Source organism: Canis lupus, chromosome 33, assembly GCF_003254725.2.
Source record: "Canis lupus dingo isolate Sandy chromosome 33, ASM325472v2, whole genome shotgun sequence".
Taxonomy (NCBI): domain Eukaryota; kingdom Metazoa; phylum Chordata; class Mammalia; order Carnivora; family Canidae; genus Canis; species Canis lupus.
The window spans coordinates 26,315,629-26,332,047 of NC_064275.1; the positions used below are offsets into that span (position 1 = coordinate 26,315,629).

Genomic DNA, 16,419 nt, shown 5'->3' on the forward strand with positions numbered 1-16,419 from the left:
GATCTCATCCTTTTGTATGGCTGAGTAATATTCCATTGTATATTTTGTATATATGTATAGATATAGCACATCTTTATCCATTCATCTATCAGTGGGCATTTAGACTGCTTCTATATCTTGGCTATTATAAATAATGCTGCCCTAGACTTAGGGGGACATATATCTTCTCGAATTAGTGTTTTCATTTTCTTTGGGTAAATACCCAGCAACAGAACTACTGGATTGTGTGGTAGCTATGTTTTAATTTTTGGAAGACCCTTCAAACTGTTTTCCATAGTACACAATTTACATTCTCACCAACAGTGCACGAGGGTTCCTTTTCTTTTAATTATTTTTAAAGATTTTGTTTATTTATTCATGAGAGACACGGAGAGAGAGAGGCAGAGACACAGGCAGAAGGAGATATAGGCAGAAGTCGGCTCCCTGCAAGGAGCCCCATGCGGGACTCAATCCTAGGACCCCAGGATCACGACCCAAGGGAAAGGCAGACGCTAACCACTGAGAAACCCAGGTGCCCCATAAGGGTTTCTTTTCTTTTCTTTTCTTCTTTTCTTTTTTCTTTTCTTTTCTTTTCTTTTCTTTTCTTTTCTTTTCTTTTCTTTTCTTTCTTTTCTTTTCTTTCCTTTCCTTTCCTTTCTTTTCTTTCTTTCTTTCTTTCTTTCTTTCTTTCTTTCTTTCTTTCTTTCTTTCTTTCTTTCTTTCTTTCTTTCTTTCTTAGGGTTCCTTTTCTTCATAGAGTTGGTTTCTCCTGAGGACTTCTCTTATTGGCTTGTAGATGGCTGTCTGTCTTCACATAGTCTTCCCTTCTGTATGTCCTACTGTCTTTTTTTAAAAAAAAGATTTTTTTTTATTTATTCACGAGAGACACAGAAAGAGAGAGGTAGAGACACAGGCAGAGGGAGAAGCAGACTCCCCACAGGGAGCCCCATGTGGGAAGCGATCCCAGGACCCCAGGATCACGACCTGAGCCGAAAGCAGACGCTCAACCACTGAGCCACCCAGGTGCCCTTGTCCCTCTTTTTTATAAGAACATCAGCCACAGTGGGTAAGGGTCCACCCAACGAACTCATTTAACCTTGATTACTTCTTTAAAGGCCTTCTTTCCAAATAGTCACATTCAATATATGAACTTTGGGGGACACAATTTAGCCCACAATAGCTGCTTTAACTGCTATGACCATTTTGGTGCACATTTTGTACTGTTGCCCAAAATGATTGAACCAGTTTTTTTTCACTCCTGTTAGCAACGTAGGAGAGTACAGTTGTTCTAACATCCTAACCAGCCTCTTCATCGTGTAGATGAGAAACAGAGACCCATAGAGTTGAAAGGCCCACTTCCCTCACATACAGATCATAGGTTTGAGGTTGCAGAGCAGAGCACGCAGAGGAAGCCCTGTCCCCAGTCTGCCTCAGGATTTTTTGAAATTCCCCAACATATCACCTCATTTAATCATTCACTCATCAAGAACTCTGAGAAACACCAGAAGCTCAGGTTCTGTGCTAGGCTCTGAAGGCTGCCTTGAGCCTCAGTGGCAAACAAGAGAGATATGAAACTTATATTTCAGTTGTAGCAATAGACAATGTGACTAAGTACCTGATTGTGGTGAGTGCTGGGCAAGGGATGACCAGAACCGGAGCTAGAGTGTAGGGGCTTGGGAGTGGGGAGGGTAAAATCTCCTATAGATGGATGATTCCAAGGGCCTCTCTGAAGGGAGAGCCTTCAGGATTTGAAGGAGCCAATCAGACCGAAGATCAGGGAAAGTGTTGAAGCAAAGTGAATAGGAAGATTATCAGCCCTGAAGTGGGAACAGCTCTTGGAGGTGGGAGATGGGCAGGAAAATGGTGGTCTGTGTAACTGGAGTCCAGTGCAAAAGGGCAGAGGAGAGGCAGGAGTGAGGTCTAGAGGGCTGAGCCCAGACCATGCAGGACTGACAGGTCTGAGGAGGAGCATGAATTTCATTCTCAGGGCACTGGGAAGCCACTGGAGGGTTTCAGGCCAGTGACAGGCAAACTCCACCTGACATTAACCCGTGCATTATAAAGGGGGAACAAGGAGGAAGAAGCAGGAAAGGCATCAGGAGCTTCTAACCTTGCTTAGGTGAGACATGTCGGTGACTCAGACTCAGGAGATTGCAGAAGAGATAGATCGTGGCGGGAGAGACGATAGGACGTGGTGATGGGTTGGATAGGCCCGTTCAGAAGCGACGGTGAGTCAAGGATGACTTCTAAGTTTTGAGCTTTGAACCTCCAGACAGTGAGCAAACATCTTTCACCTATAACCTACTAAGCCCCGTCTGTGCACGTCCTTGTCCATCTCACTACTGTATATCTTGAGCCTCAGGATGTAATAGGTGTTCAATAAACATTTTTGAATGAGTAACTGCATGCAAGAATGTTTTAGCACACGGAATGAGGTCAATTTGAAGTTTTTATTGCCATAAAATTCGCATAACATAAAAGTAACCATTTTAGAATGGACAATGGCATTTTAGTACATTCCCAATGTTGTCCAACCATTACCTCTTTCTAAGATATTTTTATCCTCCCCACAGGAAATCCTGTACCCACTGAGCATTCACCCCACAAATCCTCCTCCCCACCAGCCCCAGCCAACCACTAATCTGCTTGCTGTTCCTATGGGTTTACCTATTTCTGGATATTTTGTATAAATGTAATCATACATTATGCAATCTTTTGTGTCTGGCTTTTTTTTTTTTTTAAGATTTTATTTACTTATTCGTGAGAGACACAGAGAAAGAGGCAAAGACAGAGGCAGAGGGAGAAGCAGGCTTCTCGCAGGGAGGCAGATGCAGGACTCAATCCCAGGACCCCAGGATCACATCCTGAGCCACAGGCAGACTGCTCAACCGCTGAGCCACCCGGATGCCCCGATGTCTGGCTTCTTTCTTAGCGTGATATTTCAATAGGTAATATTTTCTAGGTTTATCCATATTATAGCACATTTCAGTACTTCCTTTTTATGCCTGAATAATATTCACTACACAGATGTGTCATATTTTGTTAACTATCAATCCCTCAATGGATACTTGTGTTCTTTCCAAGTCTTGGCTATTGTGAAAAACTGGGCTAGGAACATTTGTGTACAAACATTTGCTTGAATAACTACCTCCAGTTCTTTCAGGCATATGCTTGGGAGTTATAAGCATTGCTATATCATATGAGAATCGCTAGGTCATATGGTAATCCGTGTTTAACTTTTTGAGGAACTGCCGAATTATTTTCCAATAAATAGCTCAGTAAACTTTTTCTGAATGAACCGAAGGCAAGGTTTCCCTACCCTCCACGAGCAGCACTGGACTCTGCCTTTTGCACACTGTGTGATCCTGGGGACCCAGGATCGAGTCCCACGTCGGGCTCCCTGCATGGAGCCTGCTTCTTCCTCTGCCTCTCTCTCTCTCTCATGAGTAAATAAATAAAATCTTAAAAAAAAATCGCTAGGTCATATAGTAATCCATGTTTAACTTTTTGAGGAACTGCCGAACTTATTTTCCAATAAAGAGCTCAGTAAACTCTTTCTGAATGAACCGGAGACAAGGTTTCCCTACCCTCCATAAGCAGCACTGGACTCTGCCTTTTGCACGCTGTGTGATTTGGTTCAAATTACTTAAATTCTCTGGGCCACCTCTTCATCCTCAACGAGGGGGGAAAATAAAACTTAACTTCTGTGAGTTGAATGAGGTCTTGTTTCTGAAACTTCAGGCATAGACTAAGCTCTGTAAAAAAAATTTTTTTAAAGATTTTATTTATTTACTCATGAGAAACACAGAGAGAGAGAGAGAGAGAGAGAGAGAAAGAGAGAGAGAGAGAGGCAGACACAGGCAGAGGGAGAAGCAGGCTCCACGCAGGGAGCCCGACGTGGGACTCGACCCTGGGTTCCCAGGATCACGTCCTGGGCTGCAGGCGGCGCTAACCGCTGAGCCCCCGGGCTGCAGGCGGCGCTAACCGGTGGGCCACCCGGGCTGCAGGCGGCCCTAACCACTGGGCTACCCGGGCTGCAGGCGGCGCTAACCGCTGAGCCCCCAGGCTGGAGGTGGCGCTAACCGCTGAGCCCCCCAGGCTGCCCTGGCCGCCGAGCTCCCTGGGCTACAGGTGACGCTAACCGCTGGACTACCCAGGCTGCAGGCTGCCCTAACTGCTGAGCCCCCCGGGCTGGAGGTGGCGCTAACCGCTGAGCCCCCCAGGCTGCCCTGGCCGCTGAGCCCCCCGGGCTACAGGCGACGCTAACCACTGGGCTACCCGGGCTGTAGGCGGCGCTAACCGTTGGGCCACCGGGTCTGCAGGCTGCCCTAACAGCTGGGCCCCCCAGGCTGCAGGCTGCCCTAACCGTTGGGCCACCCGGGCTGCAGGCGGCCCTAACCGCTGAGCCCCCCGGGCTGCTGGCGGCGCTAACCGCTGGGCTCCCCGGGCTGCAGGCTGCAGGCTGCCCTAACCGCTGAGCCCCCCGGGCTGCAGGCTGCAGGCGGCGCTAACCGCTGGGCCTCCCGGCTGCAGGAGGCGCTAACCGCTGAGCCCCCCGGGCTGCAGACTGCAGGCGGCGCTAACCGCTGGGCCTCCCGGCTGCAGGAGGCGCTAACCACTGAGCCCCCCGGGCTGCAGGCTGCAGGCTGCGCTAAGCGCTGGGGCACCCGGTGTGCAGGCGGCGCTGATAGCTGAGCCCCCTGGGCTGCCCTAACCTCTGGGCCCCCCGGGCTGCAGGCGGCGCTAACCGCTGGGTCACCCGGTCTGCAGGCGGCGCTAACCGTTGGACCACCCGGTCTGCAGGCTGCCCTAACAGCTGGGGCCCCCAGGGCTGCAGGCTGCCCTAACCGTTGGGCCACCCGGGCTGCAGGCTGCAGGCTGCCCTAACCGCTGAGCCCCCCGGGCTGCAGGCTGCAGGCGGCGCTAACCGCTGGGCCTCCCGGCTGCAGGAGGCGCTAACCACTGAGCCCCCCGGGCTGCAGGCTGCAGGCGGCGCTAAGCGCTGGGGCACCCGGTGTGCAGGCGGCGCTGATAGCTGAGCCCCCTGGGCTGCCCTAACCTCTGGGCCCCCCGGTCTGCAGGCGGCCCTAACCGCCGAGCCCCCGGGCTGCAGGCTGCCCTGACCGCCGAGCCCCCCGGGCGGCCCCGAGCTCTGCGGATCGCTCGGCCTCCCGCGCTGTGGCCCTGGCCCCTGCGCCCCGGGCACGCCCCCCCCCCCCCGCCCCGCCCGGCTCTCCGGGACTACGACTCCCAGCAGCCCCGAGCCGGCCGCCTCCGCAGCCCGGTGCGCATGCCCTGGCAGACGTGGCACCGGGACCGGGAGGCGGGGAGCGGCGGTGGCACCGACCGAGGCGCGGGCGCGGGAGCCCGGGCGCAGCGCGGAGCCGGGGGCGGCGGCGGGGATGGCGCGGCTCGGGCCGGCGGGGCTGCTGCTGGCCGTCTGGGTGAGGCTGCGGCCCGGGGCGCCCCGCGGTGGGGTCCGCGCTGCGGGGGAGCCTCGGGGTCCCGGGCGGGGGCGGCCCCCGTGCCCTCCCCTGTGCCCTCCGGGCGGAGCGCCCCGGGCGCCGGGTGCTTGCAAGCGGGGGGTGGGGGCGCGGGGTGGGGCGGCGGCACCTGTGTGAGTGCGGGTGGGAAGGGGGTGATACCTGCGCGGCCGGAAACCCAGGAAACCGAGCTTCGGACCCACCTGGCGCCCGGGACGCGGGCTCCCACGCTGGGCAGCCGGGGACCTGCGGGTCAGCGCCTGGGGTCCCCCCGCCCCAGGGTGCAGGCCAGGCTGGGCGCGCCGGCTGGGGTCCTGCTGCTACACCGACCGCCCCTGGCTCGAGCCTGAGCCTCGGCCACTGTCTAGCTGAAGTTCGAAGGAATCCTTTACCGTACCCGACTTAGTCTTCCCATCCATGAAATGGGGCCGGTCAAGGCGCCCCCTCCCCAAGGACATGAGGGGGGTCCGATGGAGGAAGTTCTGGGAATTGCAGCTCCAACTCGAGCTGGGATGTGCAAGGGGTGGGCCAGCGTGCTGGGAGGGGTGACTCTCTGAGAGGGGTTTGCTACACTTGGGGTTGGTGGGGGGGTGCAGGGTGGTGGCTCCAGGGCATCCCTAGAAGAGGCCAGAGTGTGTGTGTCCCCAGTGCCCAGGGCTCCCCGGGCCTGGCCTAGGTGTTACTGTGGGCGTGCAATGGGATAATGTGGCTTCTTTGCACATGTCTCCATAACTTCTGGTCTCTTGTTTTAGCACAGTTGGCTCCTTTTTTTTTTTCCCTTGAAGTTCCAGGGAAAAACTTTCTGCTGCTAGCAGCACCCTCTCCAGCCTAGCTTTTTCAGTTTTTTTTTTTTTTTTTCTTTTGGGTGTGGCAAGGATGCTGGGCAACATGAGACAAACTGGAGTGTGGATTTAGTTACTTTTAAACATTTCTGTTTCCGGGTACTCTGCCTTTTGGGGATCCCCAGTGAAGAGTGGCCCTGCATTTTTCTGGTTGTCTGGAAGTGGGTGGGAAAGCAAGTCACCTGTCCTCTAGATCTGACCTTTCTCCCTCTGGAAGAGAACCAGTCTGGAGTGGGACAGTGCCCTTTCACCTGCATCCATGTGTGGATGATCTGTTTGCATTGTTTTCTGGAGCCAGCTGGCCTGGGCTGGTCTCTAGGCGGGGGGTCCTGCAGGGCGGTGCAGAGGGGGCCAGCTCTAGCAGGGGCCCCTATCCTGTCTTTGCGCTTGGGCTGTGTTAGGATATCCTGCTCTTCTCTTTTCTTCTTTTCCACCTTCCCTGCTGTAAAAATAGAGGGCTTGGGAATCTGACTGGAAAGAAGTTTCATTCAGCAAACATTTATTTATCAACCACCTTGTTTGGCACTGGATTGGATTTGGGGTGGAGAGCAAAGCACAGTGTGTCCCTGCCCTCCGGTGCTGCCCTGCTTTGCGCCGGGGAGTCAGTCCCATGAGCAAATAAAGACAGGACAGCGAGCCCTGATACCCAAGTGCTGGGAGCCTCCATCGAGGGGAGCCATACATTAATTTGGTGGGCAGGTCAGCCCTGGCCTTCTTGAGGCAGTGGGTTGTACGGTGTGGAGGGGGTGTGGGGGGAGTTGGTAAGGCTGTTGAGGCCTGCTGGGCCCTCCCCCTGGAAGCACGGGGGGCGGGGTAGGTTTGCTGAGAGCGCTAGAACTGGGAATCTGCAGCATGGAGTTTACGTTCTCCTTTCCCCACACCCTACCTTGGCTCAGCAGGTGTCAGCAAGGCCTTGTCACTGCCGAGTGGCTGGTAGACACCAGGGTGGGCCTCGGTAAAGTTAAACTCCGTGTCCATCTGATAAGGGCTTCCCAGGTCCTGGGAGTGTATTGGATTTCCTTGTTCACTCAATATTTACTGAGAGCTGATATGTGCGGAGCCCTAGGCTGTGACCCAGGGGACATAAAGCAGTATAAAGGGGTCTACAGAGATTCATGGACAGTGGCAAATACCTACCACATTTTTTACAATAGCAAAAATTTGGAAATGGCATAGATGCCCAACAGTAATGGCATGGTTTAAATGACTTTTGGTCCTGTCCATGCCGTGGAAAGTGATGTTTATATTTACTAGAATGCCTGTGATTATCAAAATATTTTATGATGCATGTGAAGACTATTTAGGGACATGGCAAAGTGCTTCCGTGCGGTAATTAGGGGGAAAGCAGGGTATAAAATGAATTCCAGGGTGACTGAAGATAGCTACATAAGCGGTGGAGGAATTAGCGGTGCCTCAGAATGTCAACGGCGATTGTTCAGGAAGGCACAGCTGTGGTTGACTTTTGTTTACTTCTTTGCTTATCCTGTTTTTTCTGTTTCCCCAAGTTTTCTGTATGAATATTATTAGTTTTTTTAAATAGATTTTATTTATTCATGAGAGACACACACGAGAGAGAGAGAGAGAGAGAGAGAGGCAGAGACAGAGGTAGAGGGAGAAGCAGGCTCCATGCAGGGAGCCCGACGTGGGACTCGATCCCAGGACTCCAGGCTGAAGGCAGTGCTAAACCGCTGAGCCACTGGGGCTGCCCTATTATTAGTTTTTTTGATCAGAAAAAGTTAATAAAGGAAAAAAGATTCCTTTGGGGCCTCTCAGCCTTTCATAAAGCATCCAGGGATGAAAAGAGTCACAGTCAACACTTGGGACGAGTCAGTTCCAGCACCTCCCTCCTGGCTGGGTGTCTGTGCCCTCTGCCGGGGGAGGCTGAGCTGTCCTGTCCCTACCCCTGCCGCGGACTGCCTCTTCCTGCTGCCCAGCCCAGCTCCTCTCTGCGGTGGCCCTGTCCCCAAACCATCCACGCTGATTGTGGTGTAGCCTACCTCCAGCCCTCAGAACAGAGCCCTGTTGGAGCCGGCAAGGATGCAAAGTCACCCAGCTCACGTGGTTCCAACGTCAGGCCGAGGAGCGAAGCTGGGCTGTGACAATTTTCACAGGTCCATAGACACATTGGAAAAGTACCAACAGTGAATGGTTTTTCCACGAATCCAGATATTTTCCGTTTAAAGACTTGTCCATTTTTTGGATGTGATGTCGTACTGGAGGAGGGTGGGGTTCAGTGTCCTTTTGAAAAATTAAAGTCATGATTGTATATCATGGTTTTTTTTTAGAAGGTATTGACAAAATTGATTTTCAAGTATCATTATATATTTAAAACGTATGTTATATATTTTAAAATATTTTATTTATTTATTTATTTTTTAAAGGTTTTATTTATTTATTCATGAGAGACCCAGAGAGAGAGAGAGAGAGAGAGAGAGAGGCAGAGACACAGGCAGAGGGAGAAGCAGGCTCCATGCAGGGAGCCCGATGTGGGACTCGATCCCGGGTCTCCAAGATCAGGCCTTGGGCCAAAGCAGATGCTCAACCGCTGAGCCACCCAGGTGTCCCTATTTTAAAATATTTTAAAAAAAATATGAAATATATTTGAAAAATATATCCCTGCTAGTCTGAGATTCAGAAGTCTGAGAACTACTGATGTAACTCAGCTCTTTCATTTTAGAAAAGTGAGGCTTTGAGAGGGAAGGGTCTCGAGGCCACCGTGTTTGTAAAGGCAAAGCTGGGATTGGTGCCAGGTTCCTGAATTATAAATCAGGTTTCTTCCTGCTTCATCTCTGCCATACCCCCCCTCCCCCCACGTCTTCCACCTGCTTCCCTCCTCCCACGTCCCTGCTCTGGCCTCTGCCCTTGATGGTGGCTTGACACTCAGCACCTGGTGGGACAGTGGGCGGAGGTGCAGGAAGCAAGAGATGCTTGTCCCTGGTGTCTCCTGCAGAGTTTTTAATGTACACGTATTTTAGGTTCTACACCATTATATATTTAATGGACTTTTGTGGGCTGGCCTGGGGATCTAATTGCCATTTATAATGCTGCTTGGAACCTGGAGTGCACTTCTCCCACAGAAATAAACACTGTTATAGAGGAAGTTTTAAAACAGAGCTGGCACATAAGTTGGAGAAATAGCTGAGTGCCATATGGGTGGCAGACACGGAGTGCTGTGGATTTGGGCAGGGATCAGGCCGCGGGGCACCTAGACACCAGAGAAGGGTCTTAGCTCACACCTCATAACGAGAGCTGACTCTGGGCTCTTTGACCGTGGGCATCCTTTCTGTTCTGCTCATTGTGTCCCCAGCACCTAGCCCGGGACCTGGCATATAGTCATCCCCAGTCCATAGTTGGCTGAAGGAACTAGTGTTGCAGGCAGAGAAAGGAACCTGTCTGAGACAAAAATACAGGCGATGAGGAGTTATGGGCCAGGCTGAATGGAAGGAGAGATTTGAGTCTGGGGAGGGGGAATAAGATCAGAAAAGTGGATTGTAAAGAACCTTAAATGACTGGCAGAGCTTTTGGGACTTGATTCTCTAGGTAATGGAGAGACATGATGAAAGCTGCCCTTTTAATAACAAGAGCAGTCAGTCCACAGTGTAGGCTTGGATTGGAATGGAAGAGACTGGGATTAATTTTCTCAGAACAACACTTTCTTCCTCTCACTTTCTTCTCCGTTGTCTACAAGATGAAGTGTGGTGCAGTGGATAGAACATGGGTTTTTAGCCAGCCTGACGTTCAGGAGCTGTGTGACCTTGGGCCCTGCCTCAGTTTTCTTGCTTGTTAGTGGTCGCAATGATAACCATTTGCAGAGTTGAAAGCATCAGAAGTAACACAGGAAACACCCAGTATGGTGCCGGCACCCGCGAGGGCCCCATAAATGGGAGCCATGGCATGTATCTCAAGTTGAGAAGGAGAGGTGCTAGGGAGGCCAGTTAGGAGGAGGTGGCAGTGGAGGGCCAGAGCGGGTGTGAGCAGAGACTTCAGGCTGGGAGTTGGGGGCTCCTGGTTCCTCTGAGCTGGGCTCTCGACTCTCCTTGCCTCTCCCAGTGGGCCCCTGTAGAGCCTACGGATGAGGAGGAGGGGGCTACAGAGGGGCGAAAGATTTAGGTGCTCTCAGTTTCTCTCCCCTTTCTTCTGACAGGGGATCTTCTTTTGAGAGTGATGATACTAACCACAGTGCCTCCCTGGAGGATTTGCCCCAGCTTTGCGAGTTTGTTTTGTGGGGCTCTTGTGTCTCATTCAGCAGGTTTTGGAGGCTAAGTGACAGTGGGTCAGAGAGCGATGCCTGCGGTATAACGAGCCTAAGTTCTCTTATGTTACTAGGACTTCCATGGTTTCTTTGCCTCCCATCCTCCCCTTTTTCCTTCCCTTCTTTCTTACCCAGCATCTTAGATCCCAGTGGAAGAAGGGAGGAACAGTGATGCCCACCCCATGCTGGACTGCCTGGCCCATCCTCCAGCACTGACTGGAGCCTCTGGCCACCCTGTTGACGAGAATTATAAAGCCCTGGACACACTTGTAGAGGGCTTTGGAGTTTGCAGAGCATTTCCATGTATTTTATGTTGATGAAACCACTTCTAATTAGCTTTGCAATCATGTGGTGGAGGGTTAAACACACTTAGATGGACTGTGGGGTCAGAATTGGTTTCTTATTCTCCAAGGTCATCCTGATCCCCCAGTTTGATGTACTCTGCTCCCAGATGGCCTGACAGCGAGTCTGTGCCTGACTTCATTGAAGCTATCTGGAGTTGGGGTAGAGCATCCCCTCACCCCAAGAAGCCTACCATTCCCCCTGCCCTTTAGCATGAGCATATGTCTTTAACTCACAAGCGGATGCTTCTAATCCTTACTGTGGAAGGTATTGATGGAGATCTAGGTTGAGGGCCCTATGCTGGGGCTGAAACATAGAGGTGATCTTGCATCTCAGCTGAGAAGTGGGGTTGGCTGGAAAGTTCTGTTGTTGTGCCAAGTAGGGCTGGCTTGCAATTGACAAGTGGGTTTGCTTTTGTCAAGGGGTCTGACTTTGCTAGGTCCTGGGCAGAGTATGGCACGTGCTCTGTATCTCTGAGGAATGTGGACAAGCATCTGCATGCTACGCGTGTCATAGATGTTCATTTATCCCACAGGCCTTTCTTTTTCTTTTTTCTTTTTTTTTAAACAGATATTTCTCAACAGGCTTCTATGAGTTAGATATACCACGCTAAGGCATTAGGGACATAATGATAAATAAGATGGACACCGTCCCTTCCTCCCATAGCCCAGTGGGAAAGCCACTAATTTATTACTCCGGGTAGTAAAGTGCTAGAAAGAGGAAATATAAGGTGATAAGAGAATGTGCAATACGGGTCCCTAACCTAATGCAGGGAGCCAGAAAAGGCTTCTCTGAGGGCTTATAGACCCTTTCTTAGAATAATATTTCTAAATGTTTAAAACAATGCATAGGATGACAAAGCAAATCAATGATATTAAAATACAGTTATCAAGATATAACAAATATGTGACAAAAATATTTATATTCATAAATGCATCATTTGAGTAGATCTCATAGCAGGTTTGGTGCTTTCTGTAAAATTTAGTGATGAGCAGAAACAGTGTTTCAAGATATCTGCACCTATTGCCTGTTGTTGTATGAGAAAAATGTGGTTTCTGGGGGCAAAAAAATACGTATGATTTCTGTTAGTGGCAAAGTCAGAGATGCTGCTAGTGCTACTATAATTTGTTACCTACATTCGTAATAATAAAGGTAAGGCTCTAATTTCATTTAGAGGTTAGTGAAAATAAAGATATAACTCTTTCCCCATCCAAGTTCATAGACCTCAGTGTAAAGAATTATTCGAAAACTTGGACAGAAAAGGTGATTTAGTGTCTTTTTAATGTCATATTAGAGCGTTGTCTAAGAAGGCCACCTGAGGGCCATCCGGTGCACTAGGGAATATAACTTTGCTTTTTATTCTTTAGGACCCGTACTCTGCTGGTAGGTAAGATGCAAATGATTTCTGTTTGGTAGAGAAGAGAGACTGGGAGGGGATTGCCCTGTAAGACATGAACCAGTTTGATAGCTCATTTAGCAGTCTTATAACAGGATTCTTTACTCCCCCACCCCCCCATGAACCATATGCATATTGATTTCTTATGACTTTTTTTTAAGATAGATTTATTTATTATTTATTTATTTATTTATTTATTTATTTATTTATGATAGACATAGAGAGAGGCAGAGACACAGGAGGAGGGAGAAGCAGGCTCCATGCCTGGAGCCCGACGTGGGACTTGATCCCCGGGACTCCAGGATCGCCCTGGGCCAAAGGCAGGTGCTAAACCGCTGAGCCACCCAGGGATCCCCTTAAAACTTCTTTTTTTGAAAGATTTTTAAAGTCTTTTTGTTATATCCTTTTTTTTTTTTTTTTTTTTTTGATGTAACTATCTTAGTGGGCCCCTTACTAAGAGTTCAGTAATACTTTGAAAGGTGCTCAAGGGCAGCCTTGGTGGCGCAGCGGTTTGGCGCCGCCTGCAGCCCGGGGCGTGATCCTGGAGACCCGGGATTGGGATCGAGTCCCACGTCAGGCTCTCTGTGTGGTGCCTGCTTCTCCCTCTGCCTGTGTCTCTGCCTCACTCTCTCTCTCTCTCTCTCTCTGTCTCTATGAATAAATAAAATAAAATCTTTAAAAAAAAAAAAGAAAGGTGCTCAATATCTATTTGTATGAGATTTCAGTTTTTAACACTTGAGAATTGTGTGTGACCCCAGTTTAAGAACCACTGAGTGAGCAGGATGTGAGGATGTCTGGGCTGCATATGCTAATATAGGGGTGCTGCTCCGGAAGGAGGTGGGCCAGACCCTCACAGAGAGGAAAGAGAGGTGGAGCAAGTGAGCTCTGGGGAACTTCAACATTTAAAGGTTGGGGGGACCAGGGATTGCAAAGAGGTTAGGAAGCCTGGCTGAAGAGGTGGAAGGGAGGCCAAGAGTGTCCTGCTGGAGACAGAGGAGAACTGGAGGTGTGTGTAGGGTGTCTGTGTGGAAGTCATTGTGATTCATCCTCATTGAGAGCCTTCCCGGTGGTGGTGGTAGGCAAAGATCTGAGGGGGCTGAGGAATGGATGGAGGCAAGCGGAGATGGAAAATTCTGGCTGTGAAGGAGAGGGGAATGAGGTGGAGTCCAGAGATGGATGGGTGGTGGAGGTTTCTCCGCCTGGCTGTGGATCTGCATCACCCCAAGGGAATATGTGTACAGTGGGATTCCTGGCCTCCCCAGATCTGCGGATGATGTCCTTCAAGGACAAATCCCCAGGAATCCATTTCCCTGTACTTAGAGCTGTTGTGCCTACAAACCAGGCAGGTTTACAAGTTACCGACATTAGTTTTGCCCGGTGCATGGTATCTGGCCAGCCAGGGCTGTTGCTTCTGGTTGAGTGGTGTGGACCCCGGTTTTGCCCCTGTCATGATTCATGATTCACGGGCGCTGGGAAGGGATGTGGTGTGGTTGCACTTGGCTTCAGGTGCCCTGCCGAGCTCTTCTCTGGGGGTGGGTGGGGAGCTGCAGCGAGTGGGCAGCAGGTAAGGATGCATCAGGCTCCTGCGGCTCTGACCCTTTGGGGGTGCTTAGTGGCTGCACGGGGAAGGGAAGGCAGACCTGCTGGCCCTCCAGTCTCGTTTGGTGGAGCTGTAGTGAGTGGAGAGGGCTTGACGGAGCCGGCGCCGAGTGTGCACGCTGACTCACTGTGCTCAGAGGTCAAGCAGGTCTCGGGCTTCACCTGAGGGCTGTCCCTTCACTTCTGTGAGACTCAGTTTTCACATCTCCAAAGTGGGGACAGCACCACCTCCCACACAGGTTGTTTATGACAGCTTCTCAGGTGTTTTTCCTGCGTGGGATTCCCGCAAGCACGATTGTGCATTTTACATTATAGCCAGGTGTATATGTGCACGAATACAACACGTATGAATGTTTTACCGGATGTCTTGCTATCTGCGGTATGTACTGATGTTGTCTATTTAATGTCGTTTAAAAAATGCTGGTGGCAATCCACTGAATTGATTTTGTGACTTGGCTCTCAGGCCGAAGCCCAAAGGGTCGAAAACACGGTTTTAAACCCTCAACTCCAGAGGACTGAGTGAAATAATGTGTATTAAAGCCTGGATGTATACCATGGATCTTGAGCACTTGAATTGTTATTTTCTTATCAATTAACTGAGCTTTGAGGCAGAGTCGGATTTCCGGAGTGGGAATTTACCTGCTCCTCCCCCCTCCCTGCTGCCTGATTCACTGTTCCCTCTACCGCACTCTTCCTTGTTAGCAGGCCTGGCACACCAGGCTGGCAGCGGCCCAAAGCCCTCTTGGCGCTAGGAGAGGTTTTTCAAAAACATTAAAAGCTTGAGGGACTTAAGTCCTGGTTAAATGCACTGCAGTTGCAATTTCAGGATAAGAAAACCTGTTTTTATAAGCTCTCGGATCAGTTGTCCGGCCCTGAATTGTCCCTTGTTGACAGCCACACGCTGTGGGGAATGTAGGGGAGGAGAACCGTACTGCTGCGTCGCCCCCATGTAAGGTGTGGCTTTTAAAGGAAGCAAAATAGAAGAAATGCGGCTGGCTTTGTATTTAGAAGAGCAAGCAGTAAGGTGTGTGTGGCTCCAGGAATCTGTGGTCTCTTCCTGCAGCCAGGGCACCCGAGCCTGGGAGACGGGGCTCTGAGTCACAGCACTGTCACCTACCTGCTGTGTGACGCTGAGCAAGTTTCTTAGCTCCTCTTCGTCTCAGTTTCCTTGCATATAAAATAGATCTACTAAAAGTACCTACTGACTTCCCTTGCCAAGATGATTAAATTAGGCAGGCACGCGGATTGCTTAGCAGCCCCTGGTCACAGGGTAAGCTCCCTGTACTCGGAGCTGTTAGTCCTTACCATGGGCTCATCCCTAGACCCTGGATTTGGAGACTGAAGAATTCTCTCTTGGGTTCTGTTCCTTGCCAAGTGCTTGCCCATGTCTGTCTGCCCTGCCTGCCTGCCTTTCTTCTTCGTCTCCTCCTCCTCCTCCTCCTTCTCCCCTTCCTCCTCCTCCTCCTCCTCCTTCTTAAAAAAAGATTTTATTTATTTGAGAGAGCATAGCAGGGGGAGAGGAAGAAGCTGACTGCCCACTCAGCAGGGAGCCCAATGCGGTCTTGATCCCAGGATTTCGGATCATGACCTGAGCTCCTGAGCCGAAGGCAGACGTTTGACCAACTGAGCCACCCAGGCGCCTCCTCTCTCTTCTTTTTTTTTTTTTTTTTTTTGTTTTCCCTCTCTCTTTCTTAATAAGCACCTTTAACTTCTTAGCTGCAGCTACTCAGAGGTGTGCAACTCAGGGCCAGGCCCTCTCTGTCTGTCTGTCTGATGCACACACACCATTCAGGGACTCACAGTGCTTGTGTTTGTTTCCAAGGCTGCTGGGTAGTAGACATTTGCACGTTGGCAAGTATCAGCGGTGAAATTCCCAAACTTGGTTTGTGGTGAGGCCTTCATTCTGGTGAAGAGTGTTATTTAGCCTTGGTGGATGGTGACAGATGCTTAAAATTTGCCTTATTAAGGGGCACAAATTACCCATATTTAAAAATGAATGTTCTTTTGTATTTCTCTTTCTCTCTCTCATCAAAGCCATTCTAGGTATGTGTTGCATGCAGAGTGCTTTGCAGATTTCATATAATAGATCCTATAAAAAAATTCCACAGCATCAGGTGAACAGAGGAGCAGAGTCAGCTGGAAGGGAAGAAGGGCAGAGAAGCATCCTTCTAACATGGGAAAGTACCACCAGCGCGCTGGCTGGCCAGCCAAGGGTGTCAGGAAGAGGTGGGGACAGTATTTGGTTGTGTTCTGGGTCTTTTTTTTTTTTCTTTTTTTAAGTAAGGTTTTTTTTTTTTTTTTTTTTTTTTCTAATTTCAGACTTACAGAGGAGTTGCAAGAAGATTACAAAGGATTCCCATCTGCTCTTTATCCAGATTCCATACATATTAACATTTATCACATTTGTTTTATCACATTCTCCCATAACATTTGTAAAGTTCACAGACGTAATGATGCTCCTTTGCCCCCTAAATCTTCAATATTTCCTAAAAGGCAAGGATGTTCTCTTACATAACTATAGTGCAA

The 16,419-nt window shown here is 50.2% G+C and overlaps 1 protein-coding gene across 1 annotated transcript in view; it reads left to right on the plus strand.

Moving 5' to 3' along the window:
- The first annotated feature begins 5,285 nt into the window (after positions 1-5,285).
- The window catches only part of PDIA5 (protein disulfide isomerase family A member 5), a 101,639-nt gene continuing 90,505 nt past the window's right edge, over positions 5,286-16,419 (plus strand). Inside the window, exon 1 of the mRNA XM_025475101.3 lies at positions 5,286-5,423. Coding sequence (XP_025330886.1) covers positions 5,382-5,423 — 42 coding nt within the window. The 5' untranslated portion in view covers positions 5,286-5,381. The remainder of the gene's footprint in view (positions 5,424-16,419) is intronic.